Source organism: Chelon labrosus (assembly GCF_963514085.1).
Source record: "Chelon labrosus genome assembly, chromosome: 8".
Classification (NCBI taxonomy): domain Eukaryota; kingdom Metazoa; phylum Chordata; class Actinopteri; order Mugiliformes; family Mugilidae; genus Chelon; species Chelon labrosus.
The window spans coordinates 25,595,769-25,612,981 of record NC_140358.1 but is presented as its reverse complement, the minus strand read 5'-3'; the positions used below and the strand labels follow the sequence as shown (position 1 = coordinate 25,612,981).

The window sequence follows — 17,213 nt, the reverse complement described above, 5'->3', positions numbered from 1 at the left end:
CCTGCGAGGTCAGCGCTTCGTTTTCGTGCTTCTTCGGGGTTTGTTTTGCTTTGTCTCCCGCGTCGGTTTGATGCGACGGGCTCGGTTATCCTGCCATGCACCGTGCGTGCGGATCGTCTCTGCCAGAGTAGGCGAACAAAGCGCATCAAGTCTCTCCAGAGAGCTGCCTCCCCCCGAAATCGCGGATTTTTTTTGCCTGTAAGTAGGCTTCTCTGGATAACAGTTTGGCACCGTGTTGTTTTGTCCTGTCGTTAGGTTGCCTCGTGTTTTATTCACTTGGATAGAGCTCGCTATTCAAGATGGATACGCTTTTTCTTAGCCCGACGGACAGGCATTTAATTTAGGGAACACCCGATCCCGCTGCTGGACAAAAATAATGGCAAGATTTTGGACAACGTTGGACACGTTATTGGTTTCCTGGGAGTAGCACAGGCCTGTGTCGATGCTTGAAAGCAAAAATAAACGGCTTAGCACTGAAGCATACACACAAATATTTCATTTCCCACGGCGTTGAACTACTTTATGTCAAAAATACATCCGAGCACTGATCAAATACACTGAGCACATCATCGGGGGAAAAAAACAAAAAACTATGGAGCACACTGGGATCGAGGAGGTGAACCAGACGCACCAGCAGCAGCATGAACCCATCAGCTTCGGGATCGACCAGATCCTCAACAGCTCGGATCAGTCCAGCGGCTGCATGCTGCCCAACCGGACCGGCGACCCGGATTACGCGCTGGCCTCCAACGTCTACAGCAACGGGTACAACAGCGTCTACAACCCGGCCTGCTCCATGGCGGCGGCGGCGGGTTTGGCCGGCTCCTATAATGTCAACATGAACATGAACGTCAGTATGAACATGAACATGAACGTTAACGTGAACTCCGGAGGCGCAGGTGGGGTGATCCGGGTGCCGGCGCACAGACCCATGCCGCCTCCGCCGCCGCCCCCAGCCGCTGCTGCGCCCCATCCACCCTCTTCGGCGCATCCGCCTGGCATCGGACCGGGCATCCCCTCGGTGCCCGGGATGGGAATGGGGAACCCGGCAAACTTCACCTTTCCGTGGATGGAGAGCAGTAGGAGGTTTGCCAAGGACAGATTAACAGGTAAAAAATATATATCAACACGTATAGTTTGATGTTTCACATGAACACAGGTCAGATCTTTACGCAAAGAGAAGCCCTCTGTTTATTTAGTACTTCCTTTACATTATGACACACTGGATAGTTTCCCCACGGCCACTCGAGTGTAAATTGTGCCATTTCTTGACATTTGCGTTCAGAGCTGGGCGTTTGAGGGCAGACAGAGGCTGATTTGGGCCTCAGCGAAAGTGGAGCTGATGATTTCATCTTTAGGTTGTAATCTATAGCGAATATGCGCGCACGCAGGATCGGTTTTATTATGCTTGGAAGGGCAGCCTGATAAACGAGTGGAGAAATTGACGCGGACATGCTGATGAATCAGTATTGGACCATCACTCTCCATTTACAGCGGATGACGGATAACGACGTTCCCCGTTTTTTTTTTTGTTTTTTTTTTTCATGAGGATGAATGATTTCTTTTCCAACCCTTTCTCCAGCGAGCCAATTGAGAAAGAAGGAAGATGAGTCACGGTAGTGATAACATATGACAGGTTAAATCCCTATACCAACACTAGTATTATCATTATTATTAGTAATAGTAGTAGTATATATTCATGTGATTATTTCTAGATAATTCACACGTGCAAATGAACATGTTTGGTTCACTTTATTTGGAGCTGAGGCTCAGCTTTTGGTTCAGCCAGTCTCCTCACTCAAACTCACAACAATGACAACTAATTTTTATTTTATTTATTTTGAGGAATTGCAAAAGCAAAAACACGCACAAAATAAAAAACAAATGATAATAATTCTTTTGGGGATTCTACTTTTAGGTTCATGACGAAGCAATTAGGTAATTTACAGTCTTTAATTTAGGCTCTACATATATTGCAGTTTAATTTTAACTCTGTGTTTTTAATCTAAATTTTAGTTTCTCTAAAAAGTAAAACTAAAAATCTAGTTTATTATTTATTTATTTATTTGCCACTGTTGTCTGTAATTCTGATTTAAGCCACATAAATCCAATTTAATCCTTAAAAAAAATATCTGTATCTGTTATTTTATTCTTCTTGAGCTGTGGCACAATTATCATCCAAAACAAAACGTTACATATTTCCACATATATGTATATATTTATTCCTTTTAATTACAGTTAACATAAATAGAAATAAACAGAAACTCAATTCCAATAGACACGTCCAAGATGAATAGAATAAACTCATTTATTTGGCTAAATCGTGCTGTATTTTCTTTTATTTTGAAGGGGTGGTTCAGCCGCTGTGTTTCTCATGACCTCATAGTTATAAAGATGAAAATGAAGAGCATCATGGATGCGCTCACCACCGCCCCCCCACCCTCCCCCCACCCCTCCTCTCCCCCCCACCCCCATTAAATATTCACCATTCAGTTCTTTCTACCTGATTAATTATTAAATACTGGGGGACGATATGTCATCTGCAAAAAGATACAGTGTAAATAGGCTTATCAATTTTACTCATAGCCACCGAGGGCCTCTCGTTTAATTTCTCTCAGCTTTGTGTCGCTGTAATTATTTCGCAGCTTATATCTTTCCCCTGTATTGATCAGCCAAAGATCAACAGCGGCGAGTAGCAGCACTCCACACTCCACACACACACACTCCACACACACACACACTCCAGATTTAGCCTGCTCTGCTTCCTATAAAAGGCCGTAAATCAAACGCACTATCATCTATCCTGATGGGCAGAGCACCATTTTTAAATGTTTCTCCCGGTTTCTTGTTTTCCCCTTCGCCTTCCAAGTTGAAACCGGAGGAGAGAAAGCGTCCAGCTCTAAGCAGCTGAACGTGTTGACAAAGGTTTCCAGCTCTGGCAGCCCTGGGAGTTTGTTTTTTTCTTTCTGTTAGCAGGGATGTAAACGAAACCCGTTACAACGCGTGGTCGACTTCTAGTCTTTTTTTTCCCACGCTGGGGATACACGGCATCAGTTCATCTCAATAAGCAAGACTCAAACTGGTGCAAAAAAAGATTTAAGGTGTGAAAGGGGATCATTTAATCCAACTAAGACGCGTTTATATACCGTTGGATCCACGGTGATCACCAGATCCTGACAGTATTTAATCACTGCATGTGTGCGTAAAATATATTCTGTAATTGATATTATTTTCTGGGCATCATTCTTCTTTTTATTCCAATTCTTAACGTGTTGACTTAGGATTTTTCTATTTTTAAACCTGCTCACGTCTCTGAAACTATTTCACTAACATGCAAAACAAAAAAGAACTAAGCTCTTAAATATATATATATAAATATATCCTAGTCTGTAATAACTGTTTTAAAGTTATGATGCAAACATATATGCAAAATGTGTTTTACAGAAAGTCAAATTGGGAGCGTTTTTTTATTTTTATTTTTTATTTATTTGCAAATTAGGGATGGACAGAAAGCGTAAAGTCAAATGGGGAGTGTTTTTTTTTATTTTTATTTTTTATTTATTTGCAAATTAGGGGATGAACTGAAATGTAAATCGCGCGAACACACAACCACTTCCACCGCAACAACAAATAAGCTGCAAATACAAATAAGGATCATTAAAATAGTAATAAAAGTGACAGTAACAGGGGGATAACGCGGATCTCTTGCGCATTTGGACAACCGGCAGAATCTCAATACGAGCGTACGCAACTCTAAACGCCACCTTAACACCGATAAAAAACATAATTAAACCCTTTTTTCCTCCCCTCTGCAGTAAATCTCTGTCTGCGTTTTAATGGCAGCGGAGCAGAAAAGCGGGCTTTTATTAGAGCCCTGAACCCGCACAGCTCATGCCCTCGTGTTTTCCCCACTCTTAGTGTGACAGAAGACAGCGTCCCTGCCTCTTCTTCGTCTTTTCCTTCTTCTCTTCCCCCCTTTTGTTCCGTATAGTGTAATAAATAGCAATATATGTTCATGTTATATTTCAATATCCCCTTTAGAATCCTTCACGGATATATTTATTAGATTGCTGCAGAGGTAATATCCGCAGTGGGGAAGGGAGGCGCTGTCACCGAGAAGTGTTATTAAGTATAAGTGGTTTTATTATGGGAAACATATTCTCCGCGGTAGCATTTTATTTTTTGATATGCTTATGCTAAATTGTGTTACCCGGGCAGCAGATTTAGCATTTGCAGCTATTTTTTCTTTCTTTTTTGCTTTGCATTTAACAAAAGGAAGCAGGAAACAAAAATAAAAATAAAAAGTCACATTGTTCTTTTAGTGCATTTCTTTTAATTTCACCTTAATTCTGTCTTTTATTTAACGTGATTTATGATCAAGTTATTCGCAGCCTCTTCGCAAGTTACCTGTTTTCCATTCTGCGCGGGAAAACAATTAATAATTAGGGGGGATTAACTGCGTTTCTGCTCAATAATTGATTTTATAATCTATAGGGAACGTTTATGGGATATCAATCAATATCTGTTCTCTCACTAGATTCAGAATTTGTTTAATATTTCTTTCCTTGTTTTGCTGCAAGCTGCTGCTTTAGTCCCTGTTTATTTTTAGACACATTTAAAGACATCTTTTTCCAGCTTTTAATATTTAGTTTTTATTCCTGTGATTCTGATCATGCACCCTATTATCAAGCAATGCGTGTTAGTTTACTCTAAATCCAATTTTAACATCATCACATGAATAACAGCTTGATATAAGGACACACAAGTGGACACATTAATGCAGTAAAGTTAGGATTTGCAGGATTAGAGTTGCAATTTTTGTGCATTTGGAGCAATTTTGGTTGTTTTAAAGGCAGATTGCATGCAAAAAAATACACCAGTTCACAGCCTCAGCAATTAAAGCAGTGGATAAATAAACCTGGCAGCTCTTATGTGACTGATGCACCTCATCCGCATTTTGCACGGCCGCCAGGAAAAACCACTGCAGCAGCTTGCGGGTCCGAAGGCTTCTCCTGCACGCTGGGTTGCCTCTGAACGTGCTCGCATGCGCCTGGCCCATTAGTTAGCCCGCAGATGGCCTGAAATAGCCGTCTAATGCGGTATCATTTAGCCAGACCTGCAGCTCGGAGCAACAGCAGCAGGCCTGCACACACACAGTCTCTCGATAAACCGTGGCCCCTACAAGGCTCCAAAAAGATTTGGGCAACGGCTTCTTACAGCACACGTTTTAATGTATATGTATTAGAGACATCATAAAAGTCACCGTAAGAATTAGTGAATCAGTGGAGATTTAAAAAAGCGCCCCGTAAAGTGCAATAAGCTCACTATAACTCAGCATTAAGGGCCATGGAGGCGCTGCAGTCCACTGTGAGCACCTATAGGAATATTATAGAAATATCACGGGGATTTTGTCATTATAAACTCATGATTAAATACCACAGATGCCCGTCCGAGTCCCAAAAGGAATATTAGAGGGGTACAATTACCATTTTTATTATTATTGAGCGTCAGAGCAACACATAATGTGAAACCAGATAATAATGTTATAAGAATATTACCACAGATGATTAAAAATAATAATGAGGGGGGGAAAAAAAAGGGGGGAGACGTCACGGTCACTGTAAACCCGGCACAAAAGCCAATAAAATCAGCACGTACTCATATCAGACACTAAATCTGGCCTGCTAATTTAGGCCTGCGTTAACTTTACGTGACCTACTGTAACGGCGACATGCGTCCTCGCTTTGCAAATCATTTGCCCGCGCACGCCTCTCATTTGCCACTCATGTTCAGCACCATCAGGGGACAGACCGGCGAGCTCGACTGGAAATGAGTGCCGAGCGCCGTAATGGCTTCATGTTCCATTTTGCATCCAAATTGTCATCGTCTGTGCTGCAAATGAATTTTCAGGTCGCTGGGAAAAAAAAGGAAACTCAGAGAGCAGGAGCAGCAGCAGCAGCAGTAGTGTGCAGGAGCCCCGAGGGGACACCTATGCAGATGTTTTCATATTCATTTTGGCTCCTGGTGAGCTTTTCTGACAAAACAAAAACAAATAAACACCCTGTAAGACAGCGGGAAGAACAGCTTGCCGGGGAGGAGTGACACAAAAACACGGAGAGGGAGAGAAAGGGAGGGAGAGGAGAGGAGAAGGCAGCCTTTTCTTGCTGTTCATTTCCATTCGGCCTCAGAACGAGAGTGTGGCTGTGGAGTGGATCCATGGCCAACGATCTCATTACATTTATCGATCTTCTGTTTACCCATGGCTGACAAAATAGACAGGATTCATAGATATTTTATGATGCAGGAGATAAGTTGTTATTAATACCCGGCATGTGAAAGTGAGCCACCGGGCGCTGAGGCACAGATGGAAGAAAAACGCCCAGAGTGTGCAGTTTATGTTTTAGGAAGAGGCAGAAACACCCCAGCTCTACATCTATATACACTTTACCGTAAAGATTCATTTAAATCAAAAGCAGTGTGTGCAATATTTGTAGTATATTCTGCAAAAAATTACTGTTTTGCTATAGGTTTAAAGCTCTAATGACAAATGCTTCATGTTTGTGCTTGAGACGTTATGTGCAACTATTGAATATGTTTAAATCTGATTGTTGTGATTGAAAAACGACTCTCTAAATTGCGTTTTGTTAGGCCGTAATTGCATTTTGTTAGTCTGTGTATAGCATTTACAGAGCCTCATCACATTGTCAGTGGATGGCCCTGATTGCCTGTTTCTGGTTTACCAACCCGTACGATGCTTGATGTATCTGTGTAACCCTGCTAGTTGTCACTTATACTCTCTGAACGGCCAGATATTTCATTTTGTAGCCCAACAATTGCAAACGCTAACTTAAGAGTCGAGCAGTAAACGACGTTAAAGTAGACTCTGTTCATCGTTTAGGCCTCCTTCATGTGATTAGCTGCTGTGCGTCGGTGCCCGCCCGCCCGGCGGCAGCAGCTGCTGCTGCTGCTGCTGCTGCTCCAGATGTGGGACCTTACTGTGTCTCCCTTTCCTTTAGGGGAGCAGGCAGAGGAGATCCGAGCCGGAGAGGGCACAGGGGGGCCGGGGGTCGCCGGGTCCCTCTGTCCTCTCCCCAAGGGAGACATCGGCAGGGTCCCTGTCTGGAGCACTGTGGAGACATTAGCCAAATGCTATTACCCCGAGCTCGCTCACCTGCGAGACGGCAATGGCCTTCTAGCAGACTATCCTTTTCCAAAGGGGGCTTGCCCAGGTGAGTCACCCCCTTTCCCCTCAGACTGCACACATTTGTGTATTTAGAAGCATCCCTCTTGTGTGCACATTAAATATTGAAAGGTTTTGTTTGTGAAAATGTTAAAAGAAAATGTTGCTAAGGTAGAATCTTGATCTGATGCAGTATTTATATCATTTTCTTTTTTTAAATGGTAGGAGGCTAATTTATCAGCAGCTGGGAGCCAGTGTTTGGCTTTCAAAATGCACCAGGGGATGTGTATTTGTAATTACATTTATCTCCTTCAACTGGCAGCTTCTGGGCCTTCTCCTGGACTCCCCAAACACGCTCGCTTTTCCACAGTTAAGACAAAATGGAGAATAATTTTATCTATCCAAGGTGTGAAAAAAAGGGAAGAGACAAACAAAACCTTATGGGAAATAAATGTATGCTCCAGCAGCATCCCAGTTCAGAAATGGAAATAACCACTTATACTAAAGGATAAAAGTCAAATAAATCCTCTTTTTCTCCCTCCTCCCACCCTCTTTTTTTTTTTTTTTTATTTCTCAGCCGCCCTCTCGCCCTTCTCCGTGACCCGTCGCATCGGCCACCCGTATCAGAACCGGACGCCGCCCAAGAGGAAAAAGCCCCGCACCTCCTTCAGCCGGGTGCAGATCTGCGAGCTGGAGAAACGCTTTCACCGGCAGAAGTACCTGGCGTCGGCCGAGCGGGCCACCCTGGCCAAGGCCCTGAAGATGACGGACGCGCAGGTCAAGACCTGGTTTCAGAACAGACGGACAAAATGGCGGTAAGACCACAGCAGCGCGCCGTTCCTCGAGTGTCATTTTCCCCGTGCGAAAGGCCTTTGGCGCGCTTCAGGAGCCGTTTTACGGTCGCGGGACGTCCGCTATGAATCTCCACTCCTTGCTCCGTAAATTGACGGCCCCGAATGCCTTTCCTGTTTTACACTCCTCCAAAAAAATGCTTACCGGCGTCTTTAAGCACAAGTAAAACGGCCCACAGCTGAAGCATTGGAGGAGTTGTACAACACAACACCTATTTTGCTTAGCTTAGCTGCCAGTCGAGGCCAGTTCACTTGACCAAGCACAATTACTCCTGAGCCTCCTGAAAGGCCTTTTAGAAACCTGCTGTCCAAAGCAATACTGGAACACTCACAGGAGGAATTGACTGCCAAGTCCGTGGACAGAAAACACACACACACACTATTTCACTTCATTCTAACCGTTGTTTATAGCCATTCGGAAGTAAATGAGTAGAAAATCAAATTATGATGCCCTGCTATTAGCTAAAGGGGCCAGAGGCATGTTTCAAAAGCAGCTAAATTACCTTAAGTCATTACCTTAAGAGTTTAAATGATCCTAAAGATTTTTTTTTTTAATGTATTTGATGGAAAACCGTCACGGTGAGCATTTCTGTGAAGGTAAAACTTTAGTCTGAAGAGCAAAAAGGTGCGTTTGTTTTGAGCCGCATCCTGCAGCGTGTTGGTGAGCGCCTCCGCGTCCAGGCGTGACGGAAATGACTCTGCGTAAAAACAAACACGGGCCAAATTGCATCCAAGACCGAGCGGCACGTCACGGCGTAACGAGGGAATTGGCTTAACTCGTTTTGCCGATTTCCTACTTTTGCCCCGAGATTTATGCCGTTTCCCTGCAGTGTGCACCCGATAGGGCGAGCGTGAGGGATGTCTTTGCGTGACGACTACGCTAGTAACAAGAGGATGATCGAATCAACAGCCGGGGGAATCAGATTATGATAATGCTGTTAACAATAATGTGTGGCTAATGGATGGAGGTTGGTGTGCATGAAAGAGTGTTTCAGAGGTGTGTTTTCAGCTTGTGACTCCTGCCTGCCATTTGTATTTTGCTGTCGATCGTAAAGGACGATTAAGCGTTTGTTATAGGTTGTTTTATTAGGAGCAACTGCTCATAATGACTGTTCAGAACATGCTCTGGCTTTAATTAGCAGAGAAGAAAATGTCCTCCATGATCTAAGCATTAAAGGATCCTCAGCTCAGGAGAAATAATAACCAACTCGGCGTTTCGTAGAAGCACAACATCGAGCTCGTCAGGGAGTCACGTATCTTCTCGTGCAGCCTCCGGGTTCGGGCCGGTGACTAAAAACGAAAAACCACAGAACTCTTTCCAACGTCAACACGGCAAATCTCCTATTAAACATGAGACAGTTTCAGGAAAACACACACGCTTGCTTTTCAACACGCACTGTCACAACACACAGGGCCCGGGCTACTGTTAACATATGCTGACGAAGTTAAAACAGATTTCACCTTGAGGCAGGAAGCGTACTCTACCTCCTCCTCCTCCTCCTCCTCCTCCTTCGTTAGTCACGTTCGCTCACCAACACCTGTCACTCATTCTGATCAGCTGTCATGTAGCTTGAAGGCTGAAGTAGCTGGCACAGGTGTTGAACAAACTTGACATGAACTCCAGCCGGTTTGGATACTAACTGCATTTTATTTTATTTTTTTTGGAGACACGTCTAAGTGCTTTTATTTTCAGCCCTTCTCCGAAGATTTTTTCTCTACTGCTCTGATTTTCTTGCTTCTGTTCACAAAAACATCCCGAAACAACAAATTGCTCCTCATTTCAAATCATCTTGAAGGGTTTTGTAGCTCTAGTGGAGTCAGTCTGCAAGAATTTATTTATTTGTGAAGTTGATTTTTGGCTTGTTGCACCTTAAAATTAAACGTTGCATTTGTACTTTTCACTGAAATGCATGGACGCCTGAAAATCACTTTACATAATATACATATGCATATATATTAAGTTTGTGAAGCAGATCCAAACTACGGTGCCAACGTTTCTCATCCCGACTGTTCGCGTTTTGTACGTGCACCCGTACAGATCAACGTTACATTGGTCTTAAATCCTCCCCCCCTCCTTCCACCCAGGAGACAGACTGCGGAGGAGAGAGAGGCCGAGAGGCAGCAGGCCAACCGGCTGATGCTGCAGCTTCAGCAGGAAGCTTTCCAGAAGACGTTGAGCCAGCCGCTGCAGCCGGACCCGCTCTGCCTGCACAACTCCTCCCTCTACGCCCTGCAGAACCTGCAGCCGTGGGCAGAAGACAATAAGGTGACCTCCGTCACCTCCGTGGCAACTGTTGTGTGAGAGCGCGTGTGTGTGAGAGAGAGAGAGAAAGAGAGAGGGGGGAGGGAGGGAGGGAACAAGACAGACAGAGGGAGGGACGTGAGACGTCTTTATTAAAGCGTCGTCAGTGTGAATGGACGAAAGAGAGGACTTTCTTCAAGTCTATGTCTCACACGTCTGACGTTCAGAAACTTCCATTTTGGGATATCGTAGGTGCAGGAGAGTAATGCTTGCTTTGGAAAATTAAAAAGTTTGAGTGGACATTGCGCTTCCTCACTGATTGATACCAGCAACATGGTGGGTGGAGCATGTGTGGATGGAGATCTGTTACTGCCAAGGCCTACAAACTCTTCAGGAGCTGCACTAACATTGCTGTTTGTGGAAAAAAAAAATAATTAAGCAACTGTTATCTTGAATATCTTGAAGTATATTGAGTCATTTCATGCCTTACACCAAGTTTCCGCTTTCCCTTCAGCTGTCGGTCTAAAAGAGAAGAGGGCACTTTATCCCCCCCTGCCCCCCTAAGTGCCAGGAAACAAATGGACACCTCTGTACATGCCCAACTATCAAGACTGTCCCCCCCACCACCTTTTTTTTTTTTTTCCCCCGCCTCTGGATCCCTTCACGAGGCGCCAGAGACTCTCTGCCGAAAAAAGGGCGACAAAAAATAAATAAAAAAGACCTCCTGTTTTTCGCTTTTGACTTTGTACAATGTAGTAAGTGCATGTTTCAACTCCTTTTCTGTGTACGCTCGGAAGTACCGCTGAAGTCAGCCCCAGCCGCTGTCGAGGTGGATCTCCTCCAGCCAGCCGCGGAGTTCAAGTGGTAATGAATTGGTGAAAAGTCCCGGTTACGGATTCCTCATTATGTTGAATTTAAAAGGTGTTTTATATTAAATGATATTGTGACTTTTTGAAAAGAAGACAAACCTCTCTCTGTTTTTCTTGCCTCTTCTTCTTTTTTTTTTTCTTTTTTTATACTGTTGTGTTTCCTTCGCCCTCTTTGTTGTTTGTCACCATTATGGAAAACCAATGCAATAATGCTTTACGATTTTAGGGCGGTAGTTAGCCCCGTGGGATTTAGCCGTGATTACACATTAAAGTTTCAAACCACCCAAAGGTAAGATACCGTCGAATCGTATCGGAAAGGACAGGGCAATGCCTTTATTTTGATCCATAAAAAACGGATGACTACAGCTCCCATGTGTGAATGTGAAGCAGGGCCTCAAAAAAAAAAAAAAAAAATAGAAAAAAGCAAGTGTGCTCAGCAAAACCCTCCCTGGATAAATAAAGGTTTGAAAACGGATGCCAGCTCAAATTAGAGTGAGAGTACACGGGAAGACAGGGAGCGTCTGCCAGGAGGACATCTGAAAAGCGGCCGCCGTCGCGTTTTGTCCGCGCTCTTGTTTTCACTGCAGCAATTTTTTGGTTTGGTTGATCGTTGCATCAGATTAAAAGGTGTTTGTTGTGGCATGCATCCAGGTAGTCTCACCTCTCTGCCTCTTCTCTTTGCACATGATCAGCGAGAAGTGGCTGGGGTTTTCTATCCGGCTCAGCACGCCTTCTTCTTCTGGTGCCTTCGGAGTGAAAAATACCTCTCATAGTTGAGTGACACGACTGGTGACAGAAAGAAAAGAAAAAAAAAAAGGAATCTGCAGTTTGATTTGGTCAGAGGTCTGCATTACGTTACGCTCCGCTTCCCGTCACCCGGCTGACACCTACAGGAGGAATGGAAATCTCCACCCTCACGTCATCAATCGAATGCCTGTCGCCTGATAAACTCTTGGATGATGGTTGACGTTTTTGGCTGCTCCTTTTTGGAGTAGTCGCAGGCTTTAAACCCCAAAAAGACACCAGTATTGTTTTAATAAAAATACCAAAAAGAATCCTATTTGGGGACCTAGTTTCCCCGCCGTTGTGATATTGGCTTTCACTGCTGTCGAGGTGAATCACGGCCACCTAGACACCAGACAGTCGTAAACATTCGTTATCGCCGCGACCAGCCCATCATGCAAACGCTTATCGGCCAAGTCATAACAAAAACGACCTATCTACAGGTACAGTAAACAGATCATTCAGGTTCCTTGCTCGTAAATGAGCCTTCAACACCGTGAACGTCACAGGAAACGGGCCTCGCTGCGCCCTGCTTCCTCTCCCTCACAGGGAACCACTCACTTCCATTGGACTGTAAGCGTTACCTCCCTCCTGCGAATCCTCACCGATGACAAGCGCCTATCACAAGACGTGGCGTTGTGCAAACGCAAACCTTTTTTGTTTGCACACCGTTGGCATCTGCCTGCTTGAGAATCCCAATCTTTGCTTTGGAGAGGTTTGACGGCGTGGTTGGAATCAGCTGTCTGCAGCTCCAGCCACCCCTAACCCGGCCCCTCCTGCTTCCTCTAAGAGGCTGCGCCGGTGTTTAGTGAGTTCTCAGGGCGTCTTGCCTGGTTGGGATCCTGTCAATAACAAGCAGTTCTCCAGGTGACGCCTTCCTCAACCCCCATTTCCTCCGCTCCCCTGCCGCTTTCATCTCTCCCGTCTCAGACGCCTTGAAGACGTGACTTGGCCCATTTTAGAAAAATTCCTCTCTTTTCTGTTTTCAAAACTCTGCATTGTGTTTTACTACAGGTGCTTAAAGATTTGTTCTCCTCTCCTGGCAGGGCTCTGTATTCCCCCCGCCCGCCCCCTCACCATCACCACTACCACCTCACCCCCTGTCTTCCGCCACCGCAGAGCCCTGTCCTTATCCAATAAAATGTCACCACACAAGATGAACAAGCGCAAGAGGCTCAGGTTATATCAGACTTCCTATCAAGCGCTTTGTTTTGAACGGGGGCACCAAAAAAAAGAAAGAAAAACTATTCATAACACACACCCTGTTGTGCTGTGTGTCACGCTCTGTCTGCTGCCATCAGTTGTTTCCATTCTTGAGAAATGCAGTAAACATTTAAATCGCTATCAGGCGGCTGTTGATGCTTCAGGTGATTCTGCACTGGATGCATGGGAAGTTTGAATTCTGATTCTTTAAATTTTTTTTTAATTTTTGGATCACGTCTTCAGATTAGTAGGAATGACATGTACAATACACACTGAGGCATCATTTGCTGCATTTGGTTGATTCAGATGTTTGCAAATTAGTGCTTTATTTATTAAACGTCTTTTACGTATTTAATTTTAACAACATTAGAAACACACTTCCTGGCCAAAAAAAAAGTCTCCACCTGGATTTAACTAAGCAAATAGGTAGGAGCCTCCTATTGGATAATTACTGCATGGGTGATTATCTTTCAGCTGGCAATAAGTTATTTAACACCAACTGACGCAATGAGTAGCTTCTCATTTCTTAAACAACCATGTCTAAAGACACATCCTGTGGTCGTGTAAAAGATGTTTGAGAAGGGTCAAATCATTGGCATGCATCAAGCAGAAAAAACATCTAAGGAGATTGTAGAAACTACTAAAACTGGGTTAAGAACTGTCCAAGGCATTATTAAAAACTGGAAGGATAGTGGGGAACCATCGTCTTCCAGGAAGAAATGTGGTCGGGAAAAAAATTCTGATTGATCGTGATTGGCGATCAAACATCTGGTGAAATCAAAAGGAAGAAAAACAACAGTAGAGCTCAGGGCTATGTTAAATAGCCATTTCCACACATACAATGAGAAGGGAACTCAAGGGATTGGGACTGAACAGCTGTGTAGCCTTAAGAAAACCACTAATCAGTGAAGCTAAACAGAAAAAAAGGCTTCAATTTACTAGGGAGCATAAAGATTGGACTCTGGAGCAATGGAAGAAGGTCATGTGATCTGATGAGTCCAGATTTACCCTGTTCCACAGTGATGGGGGGGCATCAGGGTAAGAAGAGAGGCAGATGAAGTGATGCACCCATCATGCCTAGTGTCTACTGTACAAGCCTGTGGGGGCAGTGCTATGATCTGGGGTTGCTGCAGTTGCTCAGGTCTAGGTTCAGCAACATTATGTGTCCAAAGAATGAGGTCAGCTGACTACCTGAATATACTGAATGACCAGGTTATTCCATCAATGGATCATATTCCAAGATGACAATGCCAGGATTCATGGGGCTCAGATTGTGAAAGAGTGGTTCATGGAGCATGAGACATCATTTTCACACATGGATTGGCCACCACAGAGTCCAGACCTTAACCCCATTGAGAATCTTTGGGATGTGCTGGAGAAGGCTTTGTGCAGTGGTCAGACTCTCCCATCAGCAATAAAAGATCTGGGTGAAAAATGAATGCAACACTGGATGGAAATAAATCTGGTGATATTGGAGAAGCTTATTGAAACAATGCCACAGTGAATGTGTGCTGTAATCAAAGTGTGGGACCTTTTTATTTTTGGCCAGGTAGTGTATAAAAAATAATTGTCATAATGTTATCAGACAGCAGTTAAAGTTTCATGTGATATCTATTACAATGTTTTTTCATTTCCAAAAAACTATTTAGCAACAGATGCTGTGTCTTAAAAGTCAAGTTGTTCAAAGTTCCTTTCTCTAAACACAAAAATCTCAACTTCAGCATAATTTTCTTACACCAAACTTTCGAGTTTTACTTGTATCCATACTGTGGAGGTTTTTACAGGGAGGCTTGTTCATATATCATTCATCAAACACTGTAAAACATTGGGGTTTTTTGAACGACAGTGTCAGTACAAACCTTGTCTGTAAAAGATATTCACTTCTCATATGTCAAGAATTTTGAACTTGGTTTTAAAAAAAATACCTTCTTTACGACTTAAAGCTTCAGAGAGTACGAAAGAAAAAAAAAGCATATCTTAAAGGGCTTTTCTTTTCCTCTGTGCCAAAGAACTCCACTTCAGTGGCTCTTAGAGACGTTAAACCTTCCAGTTTTATTCCTATTTATATCGGGAAAGTGTTTACTGGGAGGTTTGTTCATGTGTCTTGTATTCATAGCCTCAAGTTTATTCCTGAAAACACTGACTATCTGCAGTAATTTCCGATTCACGGAGTGATAAGCAAAGGCATCCGCACACTTCACGAGCCTCTGCAAAAATCCTCGTGGCTCGTGTGTCTTGTAAAGTTTGAGTTGGATGGCTTCATCCAGTCTGACCACATAATATCTCATTTCCAACATTAAAGAAAGCTTGTTATATATTACCGAAACAAACAGACATGCAATTGGGTATATCTTTAATTCTCTGAGCCAAATATCTCCTCTTCAGTGGCTCAAACAGAGACCAAACGTTCTAGTTTTATTCCTATCTTAAGAGTTTTCTCAGAGAGAATCGTTCACATATCATTCCTCAATTATGCAGAATTTTATTCTCGGAAATATCACAAAACCGTCCTTTTTCTTCCTGCTACTGGCTGTAGTTTTTAAATTTACGGTTTAAGGATTTTACAAACCTTCGGGTTCATTCAGTATTTCAGATTTCTGTTCTGAAAATTGCTGCAGTTCAGCCAAAAATGAACCAAATAAAACCTGTTTTCAACATAGAACTTCAGAAAAACAAAAAATCTTGATGTGCATAAACAGCTGGAGAACTTTCACTGTGATATGCTAGTGAAATATATATTTGTTTTTTCACCCTACTCACCTGCAGTGTCTCCCCTTAAAATTGTCAACTTTGCAGCTTAATGCAGTTGCACAGCTGTCAGGTAGCAACACGTTACTGATTTGTTGCATCCCTCCAGGTTTTCTAACACGTACATTAGACACACTTTACTTTTAATCTGGGATCTTTTCATATTTATTCAGATTACAGATGATTTAATGTCTGTAGAAGCATTTATGAACAAGGAAAAGGCTTGTGATGGTGCAGGCTTGGTACGGTTTAGTTTCCAGTGCAGATAATATTATAGTTTCAGCATACATCAGTTTTAGTGGCACATTTGTCACTAGTGCTTATTAGGGCTTTTCAGGCCAGTGTTCAAATGCAAAATGATGCAGGTAAGTTCAGCAGTCTTTTTTTTATTTATTTATTTTGCCGCCGCATGTTATGATATCTGTCTGAAATTCTAACAATCACTTTCAGTAACAATGACAGCTGCTAAATTTCAGAGGAAAGCAAACACTGCCCGATGCTGCCGAACTCTGTTGGGTCACTGCTGATGTGTTGACACGGAGAGGCTTTGTTGACAAAGGGCTCCTACGGTCTGTGACTTTAAAATATTACAGCTACGCTCCGTTAGTCTGAGCACCTGCAAAATGAGACGAGGACATGCCGGGGAGAAATTCTGCTGAAGTCAGTCAACGCAAAATACAGTTGTAGTCATTTAAATTAAATCTATATGTTCATAAAAACCAGCCCTGCGGCATTTCTCTGCGGTGTTCGGCCGAGGACGAAGGGTCTTTGAAACACAAACAGTATTTGTATTTTTTATTTTTTTTTGTGTGTGTGTGTGACAAAGTTAAAGTGAGCACGAATTAAAATCCCAAACAAGTTTTGCTCCACTGGGTTAAACACATATAGTAAAATATTCAAACCTATTTAACCTTTGACGTAACTCTGTTGGAAAGTTTGAATTGATTCTCCTGCGGCAGCTCATTTTTGGTAAATATAAAAGCTCTGTTTTCATATTCTGTCCTCAGATCGGTTAAAGTTCAGGACAACAACACGATATAATACATTTTATTTGAACACAAATGAGTTAAACAGGTTTGACTGGACCGATTAACCTTTTGAATTTTGCAAGGGCAAGAGAGAACATTTCTGGATGACTGGCGCTAGCTTGTAAATAAAATTAGTTTTCAATGCCGTGACTTGAAGTTGAACCTCTCTGAAGAAATTCCATTTAAATATATATGCAAACTCAGGATTATTTGAGTTAATAAAGGACGTTTAACAAGATGTGCATTAATTCTATGTGGGCAAAAGGCTTCTGCAGTTCTTGATTTAGTCCGTTTGAGCACCTGTGATAG

The 17,213-nt window shown here is 43.1% G+C and overlaps 1 protein-coding gene across 1 annotated transcript; it reads left to right on the top strand.

The window, feature by feature from the left end:
- The first annotated feature begins 483 nt into the window (after window positions 1-483).
- Window positions 484-10,915, top strand: tlx2 (T cell leukemia homeobox 2). The gene is made up of 5 exons (XM_084549473.1): window positions 484-1,109; window positions 7,017-7,229; window positions 7,758-7,995; window positions 10,117-10,297; window positions 10,788-10,915. Exons 1-5 carry the CDS (start codon window positions 593-595, stop codon window positions 10,797-10,799), a joined length of 1,161 nt encoding a protein of 386 aa, XP_084405599.1. The 5' UTR covers window positions 484-592; the 3' UTR covers window positions 10,800-10,915.
- Window positions 10,916-17,213: the final 6,298 nt, after the last annotated feature.